Below are 25,689 nucleotides of genomic sequence, written 5' to 3' on the forward strand. Positions count from 1 at the left end.
ATGAGAGTGAGAAAGGGAAATGATAGCTCAGTAGTTAGTATTATGAAAATCGTTTTGACCTTGAGGATCCTCTGACAGGGTCTTGAGGACTCATGGGGACCCTTGGGCCACACTTTTAGCACCAGTGACTTAGGAGGACTCCAGTGAAGTGTCCAGAGGTCTGTTCTTGGCCGTGTGTTGTTTGACATCATTATTTATGTCAAGAGGAAAAGCAGAGATGAGATCTTTTAGGGTGGAATGTCTAGAGTCAGAACCCAAAAAGATGTCATCAGGCTAGGGTATTGGTCAGATGTAATGGATGACATTTAATAGGGATCAATGAATAAATAAGTCACCTGAGTTCAGAAAATCAATTTCTCAAGTACAAAGTGAGGGAGAATGGCTAGCTAGCAGTTCATCTGAAAAATAACTGGGAGTGTTTGTGGACCTCAGACTCTACACAAGTCAGCCACGTTGATGGGAATGAAAAGAGCTTGAATGAACTCTGGCTGCATAAATAAAGGTTTCCTATCTAGTCCTTGGAAGGAGGCAGTAATACTGTACTCTGCCCTGGGCAGGCACCACATGCAATACTGTTTTATTCTAGGGTCCTGACCACATTGAGGCAGAGCATCCAGAGGGCTCTTAGAATGGTGAAGGGCCTTTGAGATCATGCCATACAAAAGTGTATTGAAGGTACCATGAATGTTTAGCCTGGAGAAGAGAGGATTCATGTTGTATTTAAGAGCTGACTTGTGGAGGAGGAACTAGATGTGTTCTTTTTGGCCCCAGAGGGTAGAAGCACTGGCAGCACAGGGTGGAAGTTGTAAAGGGGCAGTTTTCTAAAAGGGGAAGAGACTACCTCTGGAGTCACTTCCCCCTTCTTAGACATCTTTAAGTAAAAGCTAGGTGATCATTTTTTGGTTCTGTTACATGGGGAATTCTCATTCAGGTATGTGTAATTTAAGATTCTAAATGTCGATTTTAATCTGTTCCCCCAGTTTTGGGGGAAACTGACTAAAATCACTGATAAAACGAGTTTAGGTTTTTAAGGGTTTATTGGAAAATAGAAAGAAAAAGATTGAGAACAGAATTCCAACAGCCTGGCATTCCTATCTTTCCTCAAATTTTCTGTGAAGTCTTCTGCCGCCGCCACCACCAAGTCAGGAACCCAAAAGCCGCAAGAGCTCTCCGTGCAGGCTCCCTTTCCTCCTTCCTGTCTCCTCCCAGAAAATAGGAGGCTCCTCAAGTTGATTGGCTGGTAGCCTTGATAGACAGCACCCACGAGCAAACTTCATTTCCTGACGCCAAGGAAAAGCCACAATGTCTCTGAGGCATTTTCCTCATGGTGGAGCTTTCCCACAGCAAGTCTCCAGTAGGTGGCATCATTCCAATCATTACAGGTATGAGTTAAACTAGGCAGCTGGTGAAGGCTCTTCGACTTCTGAGACATCGTAAATCCTCGTTCTTCCTGAGTTTGAGGCTTACCAAGGGCTTCCCTTGTCACAGCCTTGTGAAAGAGGGAGCACAAAGGTCACTATCCCAGTTTGATAGGCTCAGAGCAAAAGTGACTTAGAATCAGAGGTAGCTAGATCTTTAGAACAGGAAAGGACTCTTTGGCCGCCATCCCCCACGCCTGGATTCTCTCCCTCTTCATTTCCGTTTTCTTTTCCAGGAAGCCTTTCCTGGTCCCCATTAATGCCGTCCCTTCCCTCTGCTGATGCTCTCCAATTCATTCAGTTTCTATGGCTTGTTAGTATCTAATTGTGGGCTTGTTGTCTCTCCCATTAGACTGTGAGCTCCCAGAGGGCAAGGACTTCCTTCTACTCCTCTTTTCATCCCCAGTACTTAGCACAGTGCTGGACATATAACAGATACTTAGCCTATGGATTGAAATCATTAGAGATCATTTAGTCCAACCCATACAGTTTTATAGATTCGGGAAGTGAGGTCCAGAGAGATGATAACTTTCCTAACATCGTATAATTAATAAGGAGCAGAGTTGGGATTTGGACCCAGGCCCACTGCTGCCAAGTTTGTTGCTCTTGTTGCATCTCTGTGAACAATTCTAGGCAAATGAGTGAAGTTGAATATGTGCCTTTGATCTAGGCCTTTCTTTCTAAAATCAGAGAACTGCAGTTAATGACATTTCCTCTTCCAAAGCATTTGAAATGAACAAGAGGAAATGCTGGTTCTGGGTCACTAAGTCCATAGTTCCCCAAAGAAGAGATTCAGCCTTAGTCCCAGCTTGGCCATCACTCTCCCTTCCACCCTAACAGCTTTGTAATTGTCTTTAAATCCAGATGGCTTCTCATTTGAGTGGAAATTAGTTAAAAGCCACAGCACACAAAGATTGTTAAGCTCTGTCCAGAGATAAGATACTGTATTCCTCCTTGGTTACTGAGAAGAATAATCAAGGGACCTCTTTTTGGAATTGAACATTTAGCTTCCTGGACCTCCTGGGAAATAGTAGAGAAAAAAAGGCCAGCTTTGCCCTCTTGTGATTACTACGAAAAGCTGAGTTTCAGAAAGGAAACATTCCAGAATCTCCTGCCGTCCCCTTCTCTGTCTGTCTCTGATGTTATGCCCCAGCTCCTTTTAATCAGTGCATTGAGTTTGTCAACCTCTCCAAAATAGACAGTGACACTTCAGCCAGATCGCCATGCTGTTGCTTTAAGAAAAATTTGGTGGTAATAGGTGAGGACCAGTTACCAAACATTCTCTTGTAGTCCAAACCCTTCCTTCATCATCTTAGAATTGTGAGTCCTCTGTCTCTGGAGGAAATGGGTAGCAGTGTTGGAGCAGGGAGCTCTTGAAGAGAAGCCTTCATGTCTCATCACAATTTGATACTTCAGAGGTACTTGAGCACAACTGGGACTAATTGACTTTTCTTTGGCTCACAGCTCCCATTGGTTTCATCCAAAGGTAGTGTTGTGTATTCAGACTTTGTGAGACTCAGCAGTTTTGCATCTTAGGAGTGCCATAACAGCTATTTTTTAGGGGTGGTCAGAATTAACCCTTTCTACCACCCCACCCCCTGACTTTGCTGACAATTTTTAATTCTCAAAAACAAATGTTAATCCCAAAGAGATCATAGAAGAGGGAAAAGGACCCACATGTACAAAAATATTTATAGCAGCTCTCTTTGTGTTGGCAAAGAATTGGAAACCAAGGGAATGCCCAACAGTTGGGGAATGGCTAAACAAATTGTGGTATATGAATTATAAGAAACGATGAGCGGGAGGAGTTCAGAGAAACCTGGAAGGACTTACATGAACTGATGTTGACTAAGAGGAGCAGAACCAGGAGAACATTGTACACAGTAACAGCACATTGTCTCAGCAGTGCAATGACCCAAAACAATTTCAAAAAGCTCATGATAGAAAATGTTCTCAACATCCAAAAAGAACTGTGGATTCTGAATGCAGATTGAACCATACTGTTTCTCCTTTAGGGCTGGGGGTTTTTTCCTTCTTTTTTTTGAGGTTTTCCCCTTGTGCTCTGATTCTTCTTAGACAATATGACTAATACAGAAATATATTTAATGTGATTGTATTGTAGGGGCCAAATTTTAATTGGAGAGTGTTAATTAGGCGGCTCGCCGAAATATTGGGGCAAGGGAAGGCAATTAACAGCCTCTTTCAAAAACAGAACTGGGTTTATTAACAGGAAAACAAATTCAAAAGAAAAATAAGATTAATAAAACTAGGGACAAAGGAAAACTGGAATGGGAAAAGGAAAATTATATGACCTGTGATCACACCACTGCCTGGGACTCAGCAGAGCACACAGCTGCATCCCATCTCTCTCCAGCTTACATACCAGAATGGCAAATCTCCTCCCTTCTCCTTACCAGCAAGCCCCCCTCTCACAGGAAACAGGGTGGAGAAAGAGAGAGAGAGAGACACACACACACACACACACACACACACGCACACACGCACACACGCGCGCGCGCCACTCAGAAGCTAATTGGCTGGTAGCCCTGATTGACAGAATTAACTGATGATTGTAGAACCAACCTCCCAGTTTCCGAAGGTCACCTAACTGCCCTCAGCAGGCTTCCCATCTTAGGCCTCATTGTGAGGTGGGTAGAGCACTGGGCTGCACAGAGCCTGAGCCCCTGATCAGATTGCTTTCCATCTTGGGGAGAAGGGAGGGTGGGAGAAAAATTTGGAACAAAATTCTATGAAAACAAGTGTTGAACGCTATTCTTTTTTTTTTTGCAGGGCAATGAGGGTTAAGTGACTTGCCCAGGGTCACACAGCTAGTAAGTGTCAAGTGTCTGAGGCCGGGTTTGAACTCAGGTACTCCTGAATCCAGGGCCGGTGCTTTACCACTGCGCCATCTAGCTGCCCCCGAACACTCTTCTTAAGGGCAGCTAGTTAGTGCAGTAGATAAAGCGCCAACTGGCCTCAGACACTTGACACTTACTAGTTGTGTGACCCTGGGCAAGTCACTTAACCCTCATTGCCCCACAAAAGTAAGAAATCTATCCTTGCATGTAACTGGAAAATAATAAAATAATTTTATTTAAAAAAAAAAAAAACAGGGCAGCTAGGTGGCGCAGTGGATAAAGCACTGGCCCTGGATTCAGGAGGACCTGAGTTCAAATCCGGCCTCAGACACTTGACACTTACTAGCTGTGTGACCCTGGGCAAGTCACTTAACCCTCATTGCCCCACCCCAAAATAAAACAAAAAACAAACTAATGTTAGAGTTTTTAGGTCCCATCAATAGATAAAGAAGAAGAAGGAACCTTGATCATCTCTGAACTTGGATCAGATATAGGGTGCTGCTTTGTTATGATAGCAGTAGCATTTATAGACCATGGTCACAGAGATTGGGTATACCAGATCAGGAATAGAGTGACCACGTAAGACTTTTGAAACATCATGCATTAATACTTTGACCTAGATTAGGCATACCCAACCAACAGATTAGGATTTGCCATGAACTCTCTTTTTCTCTTTTTAAAAATGTTTTACTAATGCTTTTTTAAGAATGCTGCAGTCATTTCCCAATATTCTCCTTTCCCCCTCCCCCAACACACTGAACACCGAAGAGTGCAGGTTTTTTTTTACATTTAATTTTAATTTTATTTTTCTTAATTACTTATAAGCAAAAATGTTTAACATTCTTTTTTTTAAATATATTTTGTTTCCAAATTCTCTCCCTCCTCTATTTGAGAAGGCAAGCAGTTTGATATAGCTTATACATGTACAGTCATGCCAAACATTTCTGTATTAGTTATCTTGTGGGGAAAATAGAAAAATCCCAAGAAAAATAAAGTTAAAAAATATATACTTTGATCTGCATTCGGACTCCATCAGTTCTTTCTTTGGGGATAGCATTTTTCAAGTCCTTCAGAATTGTCTTGTATCATTGTATTGCTGAGAATAGCTAAGTCATTCATGGTTGATTGTCACACAATATTACTATTACTGTATACAGTGTTCTACTGGTTCTGCTCATTTCACTTTGTATTAGTTCATTAAGTCTTTCCCAGTTTTTCTGAAATCATCCTGCTTGTCATTTCTTATAGCACAATAGTATTTCATCACAATTATGTACCACAGCTTGCTCAGCCATCTCTCAGTGAATGGGCATTTTCTCAATTTCCAATTCTTTGCCACCAGAGAAGAGCTGCTATAAATATTTTTATACATATGTGTCCTTTTCTTCTTTTTAAAAATCTCTTTGGGATACATAGTAGCGGTATTGCTGGTTCAAAGACTATGTACCATTTTATAGTCCTTTGGGCATAGTTCCAAATTGCTCTCCAGAATAGTTGAAAAAGTTCACAATTCCACCAGCAGTGCATTAGTGTCCCAATTTTTGCACATCTCCTCCAACATATCTGTCATTTGCCTTTTCCAGTTTTTTAGTCAATCTGATAGTTGTGAGGTAGTAGTACCTCAGAGTTGTTTTAATTTGCATTTTTTTAATCAGTAGTGATTTAGAGCATTTTTTTTTCATATGACTATAGATAGCTTTGAATTCTTCATTTGAAAACTGCCTATTTGTATCTGTTGAGCATTTGTCAGTTGATGAATGGCTCCTATTATAAATTTGACTTGTGCGAGATTTAAAATTGGATACTAGAGCATTAACCTCCCCTTTTAACTTTTCCCTTATTTATCTCCCAGACTAGTAAGTGGAAGAAGCCTCTGGTCTCTAGTTAGAGCTTTTATTGTTTGGAAATTACAAGGTGATGTTGATTAGAGAGATAGGAACGTAGAAAATACAAACAAATAGTCTTAGGTCTAAGCTTAGTCTGTATTCCATTCACTGAGAGATGGCTGAGCAAGCTGTGGCTGATCAAAGACTTCACTTCTGTTCTCTCCTTGCCTTTTAAGCTTGCACCCCGGAAGTAGAGTGCTTAGCAGCCAGACTGGCGTGTGTAGCCCATGCACGGCCGTTCGTCACGGTCTCCTCCCCAAAGGGTGGTCCTTCAAAAACTGGCATCTTTCCATTATCGCTAACCGACTGTTAAAAACTTTAATTTTTTTTTTACCACACTTGTTAGTTTTATATTTTTATATATATGTATGTATTTGGGAAATCAGGCTTTTATCAGAGGAACTTGCTGTAAATTAACCCTACCCCCACCCCTACCCCCAGTTTCCTGCTTTTCTTTTAATCCTAGCTACATTGGTTTTGTTTATGCAAGACCTTTTTAATTTTATATAATCAAAATTATTCATTTTATATTTCATAATGTTTTCTATCTTGTTTGGTCATAACTTCTTCCCTTATTCATAAATTTGACGGGTAATATATTCCATGGTCCCTTACTTTGCTCATGTCTAAAGCTTCATGTCATAGCTTTATGTCTAAATCATGTACCTATTTTGAGCATGTCTTGTTATATGATGTAAGATGTTGGTCTATACCTAGTTTCTGACAGTTTCCAGTTTTCCCAGCAGTTTTTTGTCAAATAATGAGTTCTTGTCTTAAAAGCTTGGGTCTTCGGTTTATCAAACACTAAATTACTGTGGTCATTTATTACTGTGCCTTATATACCTAATCTCTTCCACTGTTCTACCACTCTATTTCTTAGCCAGTACCAGATTGTTTTGGTGATTACTGCTTTGTAATAGATATCTGGTGCTCCTGAGCCATCTTTCTTCACATTTTTTTTCATCAATTCCCTTGATATTCTTGACCTTTTGTCTTCCAAATAAATTTTGGGTTTTTTGTTGCGGGGGGGGGGGCGTGGAGCAATGAGAGTTAAGTGACTTGCCCAGGGTCACACAACTAGTAAATGCCATGTGTTTGAGGCCAGATTTGAACTCAGGTCCTCCTGAATCCAGGGCCTGTGCATTATCCACTGTGAAACCTAGCTGCCCTGTCTCCAGTTATCTTAAATGTAGTTTCTCTTTTTGTCAAGCGCAGGATTTAGAATCTAAGGAGTTGGGTTTGAATTCTGGTTCTGGTGAGATGACTTATGTGACTTTGGGCAAATCATTTAACGTCTCTGGAACTCATTTTTCTCACCTTTAAATGAGGGGATTGGACTAGATGACCTTTGAGGTCCCTTCTAGCTCTGGTTCTGTGATCCTTAAAAAAATCAGTTAAGCAAAAGCAATGATCAGAATGACAAGTGTGTATCCATGGCAAAGTCTCACAGTGTGAACAACTGTCCAAGCTTGCAGTCTTGGACCTTTTTCCCAAGAGGCAGGAAATCTGTTTTAGTTGATGTACCATCATATCTTTTTTTAACAATTGAATTTTATCAATGTCTTCTTTTTCTATCACTTAGGTTTCTCCTATACCTTTCCTTCCCAGAAATCCATCCCTTACAACAGAATTTTTTTTGAAGTCCAGTTAACACATTGGAAATAAATTTGCCTTTATATGCAATATACCACATTTGCAGAATGAGCTGCTATTTACAAAGAGGGGAGCAGTCTCTTGTCATTGTTCTTCTTTGAGGCCAGTTCACTCTTTATATTTTTGTAACATCCAATATTGATTGTTTTGTCTACTCTTTAATCTTGAATAGAGTTAGCCATTGTGGCAGAGGGTCAGAAGTTCAGAAACCTGTGTTTTAGTCCTCATTCTCTTGTTAATAACAACTGATGTTTGTGCAGCATTTTGAGATTTTCAATGGCGTTTACTGTAGCCTTGGGGAAACAGGTTTAGGGATGTCCCTGCCTCACCTGTGTTATACAGCTGGCAGGTCCCACAGGGTCTCTTGACTCCAAGCCCAGCCCTGTGCTACTGAACTAATTGTGTGACATGGGGTCGGGCTGTTCCCATTTGTGGCCCATTTTGTACTAACATAAAATGAAAAGTTCAGGACTGGATGGCTCCAATAGCCTTTGTTAGCCATGGTCCTCTGATATATCCAGACCAATTAGCTGGTGCCAGGAAGGAAAAGAGGACATCCAGCAGCAGTGCCCTCTTCTCTCCTTCAGACAAGAAAATGGCCTCTTCCCAATCACTGAAAAGATTCAAGTTTGAGAAAAATATAAAACAGCCTTTTCTTTTTTTGAAAGTTGAGGATTCCCTAACTTAGAACAAAACCATTCTGCCTTTCCCCTTAAGTTTGCCCATATAGAAAATGGGGTTAATAGTAACTTTATCCACTGGCCCTGGATTCAGGAGGACCTGAGTTCAAATCCAGCCTCAGACACTTGACACTTACTAGCTGTATGACCATAGGCAAGTCTCTTAACCCCCATTTCCCCCCCAAAATAGTAGCTTTATCTATACACTCTTCCCTCTGCCCCCCACATACCGTATTCCCTAATTCAGGAAATTTATTAATTATCTCTGAAGTCCATTGAATTCAGTGGAAGACTAACACTCCTATGAAATGATACTTTATAAATAGTAACTGGGTTTGGCTTGCTCTTAGTAACCAGATTGCAGCATTACAGTTTTAGAGCGGGAAATGAGCTTAGGGGTCACCTAGTCCACTGCCACCCACACACATCTTATGGATGGTGAATTGAGTTCTAGAAGAGGGAGCAAGTGGCAGAGCCAACATTCACATTTGGGTTCTTTGGTTCTAAACCTAGGGCTCTTTCTAGGAACAGGCTTTAGGATTTAGGAAGTCTTTGAAAAGCTTTCTTGTGGAAGTTTGTAGCACCTGAGCCAAAGGAAATGACCTCTGTAGAGCAGCACTCATCCATAGTCATCTGTGGGTCCAGTTTTCTTGGTGGAATTGCCGGGAAATGCCATAAAAGTGGGAAGACCAATTATACTTGATTTCCAAGATAGATATTTGTCCCCTTCTTCCCCATCTCCCCACCAGATTGTGAAAAACCAGACTTGAATGTGTCTGACCAACTTGGAGGGCTAGTTAGAAAAGTCTTCATAGAAAATGTTAATGCCTAAGTTTGGAACAGAAAAAATGAGAAATGACTGTTTCCATTTTGCTCAGCTGGGTGGTCACCAGATATTGTGCCAGTCACAGAGTTATAAACAGGATACAGAGAATTCAGATGTTCAGGGGTTATTAGTTTTTCTTCTGAGGTCAAACTGATGAAATTCAATAACAGTGTCTCAGTGTCTTTCTTTGATCCAAGTTCTATTTTTTTAGGGGGCTTGAAAATTTATACTCTACCTGTGCTTGTTAATTATGCTGAGTTTTAGGCATTGGTACTGCCCTTATGGACTTTTGACAAGAATCCCCTAGCTAGCATATTGTGCTTTAATGAGTCACGTTTTTAGCCACTTGTAGACCCAATCATTTGACACCTAGCCTCTGTGGAGATTCTGCTGATATTCACTAATCTGTAGCCTTGCTGCTCTAAAATTCACAATTGATTTTCTTATTTCGAGAATTGTATCCGTCATCAGGCATGTATGCCGATGTCCATAATTTTTTTTAATGCTGTAACTATAAGTACTTGAATGGTGCTAGTCAGAAAAGATGTACTCACATGAGTGTGGGCACCCACATGCACGCTCAGACTCGTGCTCATACATACAAGCACCTCTCTGAGTTCTTTCTTTTCATAAAGCACAGAGTGACTTCATTCTTCATATTTCTCCCAGTGATAAGCACATGATTCTATACATTGTCCTTCTAATTCCATTGATCTGTCTCTTATTGTATCAGTAGCTCCCCCATTCTTCGCCTTAGGGGACATAATTTTATTAGTTGCTATGGTCCTGGTCACCCCTGTTTCCCCTCTCTCCCCCCCCCCCCCCCCCCATCTTTTGGCAATCTTCGTTCTTTGACGTTAAGGTTCCTCCTATATAGCTCTGCAGGTCTCTGAAGCTTTTCTTACTTTGGTGGAGGCCCTGCCAGAGCTGGTTTTGTCTTGGAAGGGCCTCCAAGAACCCAGGCAGGCTCACCTTCACACCTTGATGAGGGGTCAAAGCAGGCCTTGGGTGGTGGTCCACACTTCAGTGCTTAGAGAACACTTCAGATAGACTGGCTATACAGCTTCTGAACCTGCTTAACAGGTACTTAACATGTGTTTGGATTCAATTAAGTTCTGGCCTAAAATCCAAAACTAGCCTTGTGACACACAAGGCAAGTTTAACCTGAAGTTTAAGTGGCAGAGCCTCCCTGGGTGGACATGCCCCCCCCGGAAGGAAGTTGCAGAGGTGAGAGCTATGCTATTAGAGTTGCTGTGTTTCTTGTTCTGGGGTGGATGAGGCCAAAATTAGCAGGAGCTAATAATAATAATAGCCAGATAGTTATTGCCGATGAGCAGTAACACAGGAACTATGCCATCCCACTTGCCCCAAAGCTCATGGCTGTAAAGGAGTAGTAGTGTGGCATCTTGGATACCTCCATCTGTTAAGGAAGTTCTCTTCAGAAGCTGGGAGTCTGGTGGGAAGAATGCAGAAAATGGCATCCCTTGGATGGGCACAGGGAAGAAAACTCACCACTTCCACACATTCACAACTGAACACTTTCATTAGGAGACTAATGGAAGTTTGTCATGTTCTATATGAAATGTACATGCATTTCTAAGACTTTTTGGGTGAGGGGTCAGGATGGAGTGCTAAAGAAAGATATTCATTTCTTTTTATTCTAATTCCTTTTGTTCACACTCTACACCACCACCCTCAAACAGTAGTTGGAACATATTTCTGATACCTTCCCTTGTCCATGGTTTTGATGATAGTGAGTATATTTATGTCTCTCTGGTTGCTTATTATTTCAGAAAGATTTCCGTGTGCAGGAGCTTCCACTAGCTCGTATTAAGAAGATCATGAAACTGGATGAAGATGTAAAGGTAAACTTATATCACTTATTTTGCAGTGTAAAGCTAAAAGTGATGGCCCTGAGCATTTCCCCAGAGTACAAGGTTTAATTAATAACAGCCACAGACAAGGTTTTCTCAGCAAGGTTTGCATTTGGAGTCAGAGAACGTGAGTTTGGCTCTGGCTTATCCTGACTCTGCCATCAGATCCTTTAACCTCATTGGCCCTCACTTTCCTCCTTTAATGAGAGCCTTGGACTAGATGACTTGTAAGGTTCTTCTTGTTCTTAGTACTATGACTGGCTCATAAATGGAAATGTTAGATGCCCTGAATTGGAATGCTTTTAACTGCAATATGGCAAGCCTAGGGCTAGTCTGGCCCACTCAAACGCACTTAAAAAGTACAACTTTTACTTGAATCCTGGTAATATCCTGGAGACCGTCACAATTTGGAGTCTGAATTTTTCCTTTCAAGCCAAGGAGGTATGACTAGCATTGGGTATTATTTGATCTATTTATCATTTCCAAGGGGTTGAACATGATCAGTTATTGAACATTATAAGCATTTTATAGGATCCTCTGCTCTGGTCTGTGTACTTATACTATGTGTACTGTGGTCAGTGTAGTTGTGCTTTTCAGGACTCCTTCCTGACCTAACAGCCTACTCCCTCCAGAGGTGGAGGGAGGAGGTAGTGGGAAGAGCATGGCTTGGCAGGCCTGGTCCTGTCTTTCCCACTTGTTAGCCATGTAACCTTAAGTATGTTTTTATCCATCTCTGGACATCAGTTTCTCATCTGTGAATTGAGCACTTTGGAGTAAATGCTCTCTCTGGTCCCCTTTCACTTCTGACACACTACAACTTTGTGACCCTGTTTTATACAGCAGCCTCATTGCATAGTAGCAACAATGGTAGGAAATCTTAGGAATATTATTAGCTATTTTGTCCCCTTTTTTTACAAATAATATTTTGTAAAGTTTTATTGCTACCCTTCATTATTTTGTTTTGTGTGTGTTGGTTTTTTTTTTTTTTTACAACACAGGCATTTCCCAATATATCCCCCTATCCTTTGTAACAGAAAAAGAAAACAGTCGAGCAAAATTGACTGACAGTGGTACCACATCTGGCAGGGTATGTAACATTCCATACCTGTTGCCCTCTGCTGCCCTTAACCCAGAAAGGATGTGTGTGTGTTTCATCCTCTGTCCTCTAGGATCAAGATCGATCATTGTGTTTGATCTAAGTTGTTTTTATTTAAAATGTTGTAGACACTGTGGTACTGATCTCTTGATTCTGCTTTTTCATTTTGCATCAGTTCATTTAAATCTTCCCAAATTTCTCCAAATTCCTTTATCCATTATTTCTTGTGGTCCAGTAATGATTACATTCATATACTACAATTTTGCTCAGCTGGTCCCTATTAAGTGGACACCTACTTTGTTTCATTTCCTTTTTTTTAATGTAGTATAATTTGATTTTTCATAGATCCATAAAATGTCAGGGATAGAATCCCTTCAGTGAAGACTTAAAGGTTAGAAAAAATTTATTTGCCCAACATCACACTGCTGGGATAAAAAATTTTGTACTATTTTGGCTTGGTCTGTCCTGGACCTCATGCCCTGTGAACTCTAGAAGGTTGTATAGTAGTGACAGCATATTAATTCTCATCCTTTGTCTAGGAAGATTGCACTCCTGACCCACCTTTAGAAGGGCATTGTTTTTAGGTTGTGGTTTCTAGAAGACTTATTTGTTTCCATTTTTTGCCACCACAGAAAGTACTGCTATTAATATTTTTATCATCACATTTTCCACATTTTATCTCATTTCCTTATAGCCTCCTTATGAGATTGGTAGGACAAAGACTATTTAATCCTCCTTTCACAGAGGGGGAAATGGATACAGGAAGATGAAGTGACTGATTGGTTAGGAGTTGAACCAAAACTCCAGCCTATTCTTCTGACTTAAAGAAAGGGCAACAGTGTCATCTTCTCACACTCATCCTCCACTGTTTGCTCCCCAGTCACGTCTGTCTGGTTCTACTCCCCCTCCCCTTCTTCCCTAGAGGCAGGAGAGGAGGTAGATGGAGCATTAGTGGTCATGGCTGAGACCTGCAGGTTACCCTGATTTCTCTTCCAGATGATAAGTGCTGAAGCCCCTGTGCTTTTCGCCAAGGCTGCCCAGATATTCATCACCGAGCTGACGTTGCGGGCCTGGATCCACACAGAAGACAACAAACGTCGTACTCTCCAGGTAATTGGCAGCAGCTTCTCCAGGCCAGGAGAAATCTGGGATCTTCCCTCCTCTTGTCTGCTTAGCTGGTGGGCTTTTGGTCCAGAGGCAAGACCACCTCTCTTCTCCTCCCCAGGGAGAATAGTATAGTGCTGTCAGTTCTCTTGGAAGAATGTCGTTTTCCCCCTTTGCATGCTTACTACCTCTTTATCCTTTTTGCCCTTCAGGCCAAACAAGAGCTCATAGGATAATAGGAATTCTTATCAAATCCTGGGGAGTCAGCATTTTGGTGAGCTGTCAGCTCCATGGGAGTGAATTAACATGGCAGCCAGTACTACCAAACATAACTCACATTTTTGTAGCACTTGAAGGTTTGCAGAGCCAGAAAAACCAATGGTCTTAGGCTGCATTCAAAGAAGATGTTGTATCCAGAGCAAGGGGAGTAAGACTCCTGCTGCTCTCCACCCTGGTCCAGCTCCATTGACAGCATCAAACTCTGGTCTGGGCGCTACCCTTGAGAGGCTGGAGCAGATTCTGAGGAGGGAGGGAGGGCACTGGGGACTCCATTGGAGGAACTAGAACTGAGTATATGAAGGCTTACCATGGGGAAGAGATGATCAGCCTTTGTTCTCCTGGGCCTCAGAATGCACAGTCCATCTTTTTCTGATGGATTCCTGATTGTTGTCAAGGAAAGCTTCCTAACAGTTAAGAGTTCATTGGCTGCCTTTCGAGGTTAGTCTTCACAGGAAGGCTTGATGACTACCCCTTATTAGGTAGGAACAATTCCGGCTCCAATTACAGTTCCTTTCTTATTCTTTGATTCTAGTTGGAATTCTCACTTCCTATGGTGGAAATTCTATTATCATTTTCAGTAAGGGTGAAGACTTGTTTCCTAGGAACTCACAGTCAATACCAGTACTTAGTGCTGCTGCCCTTTTTTTTTTTTTTTAATGTTTTTTTGTTTTGTTTTTTTGGTGAGGCAATTGGGGTTAAGTGACTTGCCCAGGGTCACACACCTGAGGCCAGATTTGAACTCAGGTCCTGAATCCAGGGCTGGTGCTCTATCCACTGCACCACCTAGCTGCCCCTGTGCTGCTGCTTTTTAAAAAGCTACAATCTAGATGTGGGCGTCCCAGTTTAAGCCACTATTAGGCTAATTCAAGGGCACATTCATTCCCTAAGTGGTCTAGGACATTTTGTTTTATGTGTAAAGGTGGTGCCTCTTCTCCCCTGCACCCCTTCCTTGCTTTTCCCTCCACAAATTATGTTTAGGGAGTTGGCATCACCAAGAATGTGGCACAGCACCATCATGTACTGAACCCTGGCAAACACTGTCTGATGTGCCCTGCTTCGGGTTTGGCGTTTGTAGCCCACATTCTAGTAAGCTACTATCTTATCAAACTTACTGTTGGCAAGAATGTTGAACTGGAGTTTTGCATTTCAGTGGCCTGAGGCCATCACAGTCAAGGGAAGGGGAAAAAAAACCCAGAAATTTTCCATTCCCTCCCATCTAGTTAGAAGAGTCACTGCACCATTTCAGTGCCGAGCTTGGGGTCAAATGAGGTTTGGGATTTTGTTTGCTTTTTAATAAGGATACCCAGAAAATGGGCACTTAACAACATGTCTCTAGCCAGACGGAGATGTAATCTACCTTCCAATTGGATGGCACCCCACCCCAACCCCCTCCATTCAGTATCTACCACTGACACTCAGAGCAGCCTCAGACTTAAGTATTGCACTCATCCAAAACCCACACTATACGTTTCAAAACATATCGTCCAGTTTGGTTAAAATTGTTGCCTTGCTTTAAGGAATCGTATATAAAAAACAGAGCGGCAGAGTGTGTAGTGGTTAGAGTGCTGGGCTCAAGTTCTGCTTGGAACATTTATTAGCTGTTGAACCCGGACAAGTCACCGGGACCTCTCAGAGCTTCAGGCAGTGCTTGGAGAATGTGAGCTATAGATAAGGTGGCATCTGCATTGGTGGAAGGCATTCTCTGCCTATGAAATCACCGGTCCTGGAAGCTTGGACTCTCATAGACTCTGTGCCTCCCCCAGGATAGGGTGGAGGGGCTACCTGGGCGCAGGGTATCTGCCTGATCAAAAGGTTTTCTATCTGTAGGGACTTAGTCTTTGGAAATCGTGTGTACCATCCGATTCCATTCCCACCTCCCCACCACATGTAGCTGATTATTTGAGTCTTTATAGGTTAGGGAGAGTTGGCCAGCATTAAAAACATGGGCACAGTGGATAAAGGACCAGCCCTGGAGTCAGGAGTACCTGAGTTCAAATCCAGACCCAGACACTTGACACTTACTAGCTGTGTGACCCTGGGCAAGTCACTTAACCCTCATTGCCCTGCAAAAAAACCCAAAAAAAACATAAAAACACAGGCACACCTATAAAAAGCCATTCACCTAGAACCTGGGGTTGTGCCCTCCCCTGTTCTCCTGGGATTCTGGCTCTGGGTTGATGTTTCATTCTTTTTCCTTTCCTTCCCTCCCCCAATTGTTGCAGAGAAATGACATTGCCATGGCGATTACAAAATTTGACCAGTTTGACTTTCTCATCGACATTGTTCCAAGAGATGAACTAAAACCTCCCAAGCGTCAGGTAAGCTGGACTAGAGTCACGTCTTCATTGCTAGGGGAGAAGGGAGAGGCCAAAGCATCTGGAATGTTCTTACCAAGTAAACTTATTTCCTTCCAAGGCGAGTGTAGCTAATTGTATCTTTGTTTCTCTTTTGCTAAACTGAAGTCACTCTGGAAGTTTCTACCTATTCTTACTTTGTCCAGACCCTGGGTTGTACCTCTGTAGGACGGAGTGGGGGTGGGGAGGAATGAGAGAAATCCACAAGAACAGTCTGTGGTGGGGTCATTTTGTAAATAGAATGCTTCTGGCACTAGCTCATTATAACAACTAGCTGGTTGTTTACAATTTGCAACACACTTTTCTTACCACAATTCTAGAAGGTAAGTAGGACAAGTAATATGATGATCCCATTTGACAGATGAGAAAATTGAGGCTCAGAGAGAGATGAAGTGACTTGCCCAGAGTCATATGTCAACAACTCACATTTCTATAGTGCTCTAGAGTTTACAGATGTTTTTCTTACTACAGTCCTTGTGAGATACTGTTGCAAGTATTATTATCCCCATTTAATAGATAAGGGAGCTGAGACCCAGAGAATTTAAGTGACTTGCCTAGGGTCACACAATTAGCAAGTGTCATAATCTAATATTCAAACCATTCTAAGGGTTTCCAAACTCAGCACCACTTCTAAGACCATGCTGCGTCTCCTCAGTGACAGATCTCAAAGGATATTAGATCTGGCCAGAAAATCAGGGATCATCTAGTCAAACCTGGATGGAGCTGCTGAGGCCCCGAGGGCAGAAGCAACCTCTCCCTTGTAACAGTAACTATGAAGGGGCAGAGCCCAGCCTCAGACCCGGATCTTCTGGCTCCACACGGGGTCCTTCCCGTGCCTCCATCCTTGCTTCTCTCAACAGCTCGTCCACCCTGTGACCTGGAGATGAGGGAGCGTGCCCCACAGGTTAGCCAGAGTGCTTCTTTATAGAGCCACCCTCCCCCAGGGCAGGCACTGGGGTTTGCAGCACATGGAAGGGCCTGGCGTTCTGGCCCAGGAAGAGCTAGTTCTCTAAATGATAGCAAGGACAAATGGCCTGCTTTCACTCCCCACTGCTTCCTCTGCCCCTCCCTACCTTCTACACCTACAAATCATTCCTTAACATCATTGGAAAGATACTCTCTTCCCTTTGGTTTTAGGGACTCAGGTTAAGATGTACAGAAGAACAGTGAGAGACAGCATGGTGCGATGGAAAGTGGTAGATTTGGAGTCTGAGGACACGGGTTCAAATCCTGTCTGCTACTTGTTACTCTGTGATTTTGGGTAACTCATTTACTCTCTCTGGCCTCAATTCCTCCCTCAGTTGAAATGAGGAGATTGGACTGGTGGGCCTTTGAGATCGGTCATGGACAGCAGAAAGAAACCTGGTGTTGAGAGGACCCAAGTTCTGGGCTTGTCGCCACCACTTCACTAGCTCTGTGACCTTGGGCAGTTTTCTTCCCCTTCCTCTTGAAGACTCATTCTTCTCATCTGTGGAGGGAGAAGGCTTGAGTCAGGCAAGCTCCAAGGTCCCTTGGCCGTGGCTCTGAACCCTGGTTCTTCCTGTGGTTTTCATGTACAATGTTACGTGTTTCTAATGAGTGACGTGGTGGCCAGTGATTTCTGGCCACAGTTGCACTGTGCCCGTCTGCCTCTGTCAGTGAGAATAGCAGGCCCTGGAAATGCCTGGATTGGGGGAGGTGGAGGGCAGAACCCTTCTGGTGCTGATGCCCCAGCGCCATTGGAACTGAAGGGGCTCTGCAACACCCCCCACCCCCCTCCCCAAGAACAGCACTGCTGTGTCCCAGCTCTCTGGGCAGTCTTTGCCGCTGTAAACATCCTTGACTGGAAGCTGTAAGGTGCTTGGAGGAGCTTTCAGTCGGATGTTTACAGCGGCAGGCTGCCACAGGCGTCCCGGCCACAAGTAGGGTGGGAAGCAGTGCTGCCTCCAGGGGCTCAGGCACGGGCTTCTCTGGTCCCACTCCCCGAGGATCCCTGAAGCAGGTGAAGAAGCTGTAGGAAAGGGTCAGCCCAGCCTTCCCATCCTGAGCAAATGAAGCCCCAAACAGACTCTGCTTGGTTAGAATTTTGTCAGCCCTCCATGTAACAAATGCTTCCTTTGACAGTGAGGTGTGTGAGCACTTCTGTTCCCATGCTCCTGCTTGTTCTTGTTGGGGCTAGCAGAGTATTTCTTAGACCTTCTGTGGGGGTCGTGTCATTCCCTCATCATATTTTTGGCTCCCTCTAGGCTGCAGTCAGTGCCTCCTCCCCAACATGAAGGCCCTGGAGAAGCCCTGGCTCAGGTTCTTTTTAGAGTGCAGAGAGCTGAAACAGCTTCTTCCTGCTCAGGTCTAGCTCTTTGTAGCTAGTGGAGCAGTTGATTGGCTTCCCATTCAGGACAGCTGCTGTCTGGCCTTTGAAGGGTTGAGATTGCCGAAAGCCGGTCTGAAATTCCAAGATAGCACTTTTAATCCTCAGTGGGCATTCAGCTCTCCTTTGCTCCAAATAGGCTGGCACCTCTTGAGCTACTTTAAAACGGCCAACTCTCCAGATCTCTCTTTCTGAAAGAGACAGCAGTTTGCTCTCCCTGGCAGTCCAGGAGCTGGCCACAGGCTGCTCTGCTAGGGCCTCTTGGCTTCTGGGAATTCACAAAGGGAGGTCAAGGGAAAACAGACGTTCCCTGGCCTGTGATCTTTTATCCGGCCCCTATTTAAAGGTGAGTCGGAGGATGCTGCCTGCTGAAATCCCTGTTTTTCCAGGCAATGGTTTCTGAGGGGGTACTTTCTTCATCCCTTTCTGTATAGGCCTCCAAACTACATCCATTCCCTCTGGCATTTCTCTCTCCTTCTTCTCTCCCCCCCATGTTTCAAGTCTTTCCAGTGGAAAGGAAACTCCCAAGAAGAATGTGTTCTTATTTCTGGTGCTTCACAACAACTTGGCCCAGGTCCTAAAATAATTTTAGGTGAAGGCTACCATCTTCAACTGATAGCAACCTCATCCTTGCTCCCTGTGTTGTTATCCTGCAGTCATGCAAACAAGCACAAGGGATTGTTGGGGTGATTTCAACAATATTCCATATCAGAGGAAGCAGCTCTATAAGTAGTTGCTTCTGGAAGGAGTTGGCTGGGCTTTTGGGGGTTTTTTCTTTTGAAAGGATCATGTTTCCTTTCACATCGTTTGGTGGCGTATTTGCCCATTGGTAATGAGATCATTCAGAGGGAGAGCAGGGCCTGAAAGGATAGAGGAGCCCTCTTGGCACAACGCCATCTCCCCCACAGTACCTGAAAATAAGGCATGGGATACCTTCTCGATGTGGGCCTCAGTTTTAGTGATCAATGATATCGTTTCTTGGTGGAAAAGATAAAATGATGCCTGTTTCAGTAGCTCTGCAAAAATATACAGATCACATGGCTGTCTTTTGGCCAAGGCGAGACTTGGTGTTTTATCTCTGCCGCCACACAGGCCCAGCTGACAGGTTAACGTCTATTATTCTGGGGAGAAGGGGCCAGAGGTGTCACTGTTATGTTGCTTTGGCAACAGAGGCTACAGAATGGAAATAAAAGACTGCAGGCCTCTCTCCCTGTGCCCCAGTTGAAACAGGTTTAGGGTTAACGTTGTTTCTGCCTGGAGCACTGTGATACGTTAACCTCGAAAGTCTGCTCTATGAAGGCAGAAAGCCGTTTTCCTTCATGTACAAGAATTGAGAGTGTTGCAGTCCTCCCAGCAGGCTCTTCAGCTCTCGACCACCTCCCAGGACAGGAGGGAGCAACCCACCCTGGGACTGTGGGCCCATCCCCTTCAGCAATCATGGGGTGGCCACAGACTTTGTGGCCCCCACTCCGCCTCCAATAGATGAAAGACAGAGCGGGAAGGCTCCCCCTTCCACAGAAAGTATGGCCACCTTCCCCCAACTCCAGAAGCTGTCAAATGCCTTTGCTGGGAAAGCCAACCACGGAGAGAGGAGGGGGCAGCTAGCTCAGGGCTCACGTTAATCACCAGGCCACCATCTCAGGGTACCTCAGGACACATGTGACTTTTCCTTGTTACCCCCTTGGGGCTTGAGCCTCTTCCTGCTTAGTGGGCACATAGTCGGTTGCTGAGTAGTGCAGAGAGCCTTTCTTCTCTCTCACTTGACTGTCATTTGCCAGCGTGGCTCTTCACTGCCACGTGTGCCCTCGTGTGACAAAGACCGGCTCCACGTGTTGGCAGGCATGTGTTTTGTTCCTCACTGTCGGCTCCCAGCTCTGTATCACTTGTCTGGAGGCATGGTTTCCTGAAGCCTTTCCACCTTGGCAGGAGAGGCAACACAAGACAGCAGGAACAACATTTTACACCTTACGTGACCGTGTGCAGATCACTTTGTTTCTCTGGGCCTCCGTTTCTACCCTGCACTAGATGGGCTCTTAGTTGGGGGAGCTTGCATTTGAGTGGCGTGTACCCTCCATTGCCTAGTGAGGCATGGGATCTCTGAAATGCTTACGGGTGGAGCTGGGGGACATGAGCACTGTGCAGCAGCTTAGGCGTGCTGCTTCTACCTTGAAGAAAGTGTTTTCTTCTAGTCTTTTCTGCTCAGGAACATGATGTTTTTAGCAACGTCTATTAGACTAGAACAGGGATTCTTAACCTTTTTGTGTGGCATCATGACAGTCTGGCAAAGCTCTTATCAGAATGCTGTGTTTAAAGGCATAAAACAATGCCTAGGATTACAAAGGAAACTGATTAATTTGCAATGCAGTTATCAAATTCTTTTTTCTTAAATCACAGACCCCAGGTTAAGAACTCCTGGTCTAGAATAAGCTAGTGAATGAATGAGGCTAATGTTTTTATTTGACAGATTTCAGGTAATAATTCTTCGGTTTCTGTATCTCTGTGATGCTTTTATTGTCGTTCTTGTAGGGTCCGGCACAGGACCCCACCTCCCCAGAAGTACTGGGCTCTGGGGCTACCTTTTGTTTTCTCAGTGCCAAGGGCAGCCCTGGACTCTTCGGGAGAGAACCATGTTGTAGTGTGTGTAAACATCCTACACTCTCAGCTGTGAGCTCAAGGTGGCTGGGAGAGGGCTGTTTACTCCTTCTGCCATGGAGAACCCCGATGAACTTCGTGAGAAGAGGGGGCAGAAGGGACTGAGCAGAGGTACCGCACGCCAGCAAGGGTGGGTCAGGCCCAGGCTGCAGAGAAAGCTATTCAGCAGGTCCCTGGGCAGTGCTTTCATGGGTCAATACAGTCAATTTCGTAAACATTTATTAAGTGCCTGTCTGTGCAAGCCCCTCTGCTGGAATCAGGAAAGAAATGGGGGTTGTGGTTGCCTGCAGTGAGAAAGGTAACCCCAGGGAGCGGACGCCATGGGCTTGGTTGGCCCCGTCATTGGACTTGGAGAGCCAAAATGGCCTCTGAAACAAAGCAGTGGGGTGCCAAGTCCCACCAGATGAGGGGGGCTCTTTGTCACTTCTGCTGCACCAGATTGAATCAACACTCTTCTTCTTCTTCGGAGTAGGGGGATGTGGGAGACCAGGCTGAGGCATCATGGCTGTGGGGCTTCATTAGCACCTTCCAGTTAGCACTTGGCTCAGGTAACAGGCCTCGAGGACACTTACCGACAAGTCTGCCTGGTGCATGGGCTTTCGCTGCAGTCATTATTTGCAACTCATCATGAAATGGATGATTTGCTGTACTTCAGAAATTTGGCTGGATGTTTCGTGGGGCCTCTGAAATCAGTTATTTTTAGTTTGATTTAGCCTAGCCAGGCTCTTGGAATTCCACTCTCCCTTGGCTTTAGATATGGAGAGATCAGCATCAGGCCTGGGAATGTGCCGAGCGTGTTGGGGGGAAGAGTGGAAATTCACCCGAGGCGGCGGCCGCTGCTCTGGCTCTTGTGATTGCTGTTTGCTGAGTGTGCCCTTTTTTCCTCTTACCTGGGTCTGCTTCCGCCCCACAGGAGGAGGTGCGCCAGTCTGTGACTCCTGCGGAGCCCGTCCAGTACTACTTCACGTTGGCCCAGCAGCCTACGGCGGCCGTCCAGGTCCAAGGTCAGCAGACTGGCCAGCAGACCACCACCTCTACCACCACCATCCAGTCAGGACAGATCATCATTGCCCAGCCTCAGCAGGGCCAGGTCAGTGAGCCGGTCGTGTTTGAGCTGTCGAAAACCCTTTTCCCTCAACCAGTGAATCATTAGCTGCTAGGCTGTCTTCCAGGAGAGGAGGGTAGAAACAGAGGAGAGGTCGGCTGCTCAGATACAAAAGATAGTCACAGAAAACACTGAATCTTCAGTGCAGGAGGGGGCCCCAGAGGGCATTTAGTCCAGTCTCATTGCTGAGCAGGACCCCTGCTCTTCTCCCCCCCCCCCCCCCCCCCCCCGGCTGGAGAAGCCGTCCCCTCCTGAGAGGGAGTGTTCTGATGCTGAGCCACAATGTGCTGCTTTGCATTTTCTACCATTGTTCCTGGTTCTGCTTTCTGGGGCCAAGCAGAACTAACCTGGTCCATCTTCCACATGACAACCTTTCAAACACTTGAAAGCAGCCATCATATCCCATGAGTTGCTCCCAATCCCCACCTACCCAGCAACACCAGAGCCCTCCTCTGGCTTGGCTCCAGTTTATTCATGGAACACTCTCCTAGTGTGGTGTCCGGAACTGAGCACAGTGTCCCGAATGGGGTCAGACAAGCAGGGGAGTCCTCCTAAGAGCATTGCCCTGGCCTGGCAGTCAGAGCCCTGAGCCGGTCCCAGCTTGGCCACTGACTCCCTGCTGGGGAAGCCTCCATTTTTCCATCTGTCAGATGAAGGAGCCAGGTTGGAAGATCAGAGCTTCTGAAATACTACAGTGGCCCCCGTATGGAGCTGTGCTGGCTGTAGAGAAAAAGTTAAACAGGCCCTAGGCTTGCTAGAGAAAGCACTTGTAGTACACTTAGGAAAGGGTGGTAATTGGAATCTTTTCTGAGCCAAAGCAACTCTTTCACCCTCTTGGATGAAGTTATTCATGGAATCCTAAATTGTCAGTGCTAGATGGGCCCTATCAAGCATTTAGTCCAGTCTCCTAATTTTATAGAGAAGGAAACCTCAACCCAGAGATGGGAAGAGACATGCTTAAGGACATGAGAGCTTGGCAAACTAAATCCATGTGGTTTCCACTGCACTACCATTTGTTCATTCAACAAACCCAATAGATTCTTCCCATGTCAGTGTTTGACCAAGAATGAGGGCTACCATAGTCTCAGCAGCTCCTTCTCATCCCTGGGCATAGGTTTGGTTTCATTGTCCTTTGATTCGGCCCCCTGAATACTAAAGAAAGACTAAAGGAAAACCCTTTGAGACCTGGGCTCTTCACAGAGTAACAGTAAGGATAGTAAAAGCAAACCTGTAGACTTTTTTTTTTTAGTGAGGCAGTTGGGTTTTTAAGTGACTTGCCCAGGGTCACACAGCTAGTAAGTGTTAAGTGTCTGAGGCCAAATTTGAACTCAGGTATTCCTGACTTCAGGGCCAGTGCTCCATCCACTGCACCATCTAGCTGCCCCAAAACCTGTAGACTTTTAAAGTTCAAAAATTACTATTCCTTATTTCCTGTGATCCTCCCTGCTTAGTAAATGTTGGCTGATGGTTTGAAATTAAAGGCACTTTTCTTTTTTGTGGGGCAATGAGGGTTAAGTGACTTGGCCAAGGTCACACAGTGTCAAGTGTCTGAGGCCAGATTTGAACTCAAGTCCTCCTGAATCCAGGGCTGGTGCTTTATCCACTGTGCCACCTAGCTGCCCCTTAAAGGCACTTTTCAACCCAAGTTTTGCTCCCTTTCTTTACTTCCCCCGGGTCTTATGGTGTGCAGTGGCATCTATAACTTCCATTGCAATTTTGCCCATTTGTCACTGAGCTGGGGGCAGGAAGGGCAGTGAGCATTTGAAGGACCAGATCCATTTAGTAACTAAAATGACTCTCTTAGAATCCTGTTTGAGAGGCAGACCTAGATGCTCATCTGGCTTCTCTGCCTTCAGGCATCTGTGACTTTTTACAGGTGGGGCTGCTAAGTCCCAGAGAGGGGAAATGCCTCTGCAAGATTTCTCAGCAGGGTAGGGGGTGACCTGTGGGCCTAGATGCAACGGCAGCAGCTTCTGCCTCTCGGTTTATTGGTGTCATGTTAGTCTGCCCTTTGGGCCCTGAGGGTGGGACTGCAAGGGTTATCCTAGCCTGGAGAGGAACAGCACAGGCTGACTACCAAGAGGATCAAACTTCTCTGTAGTTCGGAGCCCTGGGGTTGGCCGAAGAACCGAGCTAATCTTCCTCTTTGGCCCTGACTCCCAAGGCCTTGACTTTTCCTTCTGTTTTTGACCCTTAGCCAGGAGAAATGTAATCAGACCAAGAGAGCGTCTCTCATGCTGTTGTTAATAGCCAGTAGGCCATCTTGCTGGCCCTCAGTTCAGCCTTTTTCCTGTCCTTTGCCACCAGACCACCCCAGTGACAATGCAGGTTGGAGAAGGTCAGCAGGTGCAGATTGTCCAGGCCCAGCCCCAGGGCCAGACACAGCAGGCACCGAGCAGCACAGGACAGACCATGCAGGTGATGCAACAGATCATCACCAACACGGGGGAAATCCAGCAAATTCCGGTAAGCCTGTCAGTGCCGGAGGGTTTGGGAGGACCAGTGCCACTAGGCGAGGCCCGGCCCAAGGACTGGGCGGCCCAGCTGGCCCTCTGTTAGTCCTCTGGCTGGGTTAGGGAGAGGTGTCTGTGGAAAGCCATAAATACACTAGTTGCATATTCATGAGTCAGTTCCCAGTGGAACCCGCAGTAAAGTGTATTTTTGGCTTTCATTTAACTGATCCGTTCCTTCAATGTGGACTGATTTTTTTTTCCCCTTGTGCCATGAGTATCTTATTTCTGAGGAGGATTGGCTTTTTGATTTGTCCTCTCTCTGCTCTTTCCCTTTCCTCCTGCCCTTCCCCACCTTTGTCCCCACTCTCCCTGTTCTCTTTCATTGCTCTCTATCATTCTCTTCTTTCTCTTCTGCTCATCTTCTATTCTTTTTCCTTTTCTCTCCTTTACCTCTCCTTCTGCCCCTCCCCATCTCCTGGGTTATTTTGCGGCCTAAAAAAAAGTTCATGGCATTTGGTTGCTTTTACTACTAAAGGCATCTCTCATATGTAGCAAGTGACCTGGAGGGGCCCTTCCATTCCTCGCCCCTCAGGAGGAAATGTAGCTCCTTTCAGCCAGTTTACCTTGTGTTATCCCGACTTTGTGGAGAAGGGGAGAGGACCACAGTGAGTCTCTGGATTCTGAGCGAATGGCCACCTTTCTCCTCTCTGCATGCAGGCCACATCAGTCTTGATCCTGTCCTGGGCACATACAAAGACCAAGCACCTGCACAGGGGTGGGTTAGCAGCAGGGACCCGGAGAGAGGTCTCTCCTGGAAGATGGGACAGGGGACTGGGATAGGTCTCAAAGGGCATTCAGTCCAGCCCGTCATATCTGATTGGTCACCCATCTTCCTTCATGGGGACAGCCCCTTTCTCCATTGTACAACTGCAGGATAGGCATCTCTTCCCCTTCTGGCCCTGCGGCTCACCCTGCTCTTGGGTGAAGCAGAGGCAGTCTCCTCCTTTCCTATGACAGCCCTTCAGAGGCTTGGAGGCCGTGGTGTCAGAGGAGCCTGCCCAAAGCTGCCTGTGTGGGCCTGTGTGGGTCACTGAGTCACCGAGT

At 45.2% G+C, this 25,689-nt stretch overlaps 1 protein-coding gene across 7 annotated transcripts in view; it reads left to right on the plus strand.

Moving 5' to 3' along the window:
• NFYC (nuclear transcription factor Y subunit gamma) overlaps positions 1–25,689 on the plus strand; it is a 94,031-nt gene that overhangs the window by 62,885 nt on the left and 5,457 nt on the right. For all 7 annotated transcript variants that reach the window (XM_043994732.1, XM_043994730.1, XM_043994729.1 and 4 more), the window contains 5 exons: positions 11,115–11,186; positions 13,288–13,401; positions 15,897–15,992; positions 21,941–22,117; positions 24,440–24,598. In XM_043994732.1, coding sequence (XP_043850667.1) covers positions 11,115–11,186; positions 13,288–13,401; positions 15,897–15,992; positions 21,941–22,117; positions 24,440–24,598 — 618 coding nt within the window. The remainder of the gene's footprint in view (positions 1–11,114; positions 11,187–13,287; positions 13,402–15,896; positions 15,993–21,940; positions 22,118–24,439; positions 24,599–25,689) is intronic.

The sequence above is a fragment of the Dromiciops gliroides genome, chromosome 3 (genome assembly GCF_019393635.1).
Source record: "Dromiciops gliroides isolate mDroGli1 chromosome 3, mDroGli1.pri, whole genome shotgun sequence".
In the NCBI taxonomy this organism is placed as follows: Eukaryota; Metazoa; Chordata; class Mammalia; order Microbiotheria; family Microbiotheriidae; genus Dromiciops; species Dromiciops gliroides.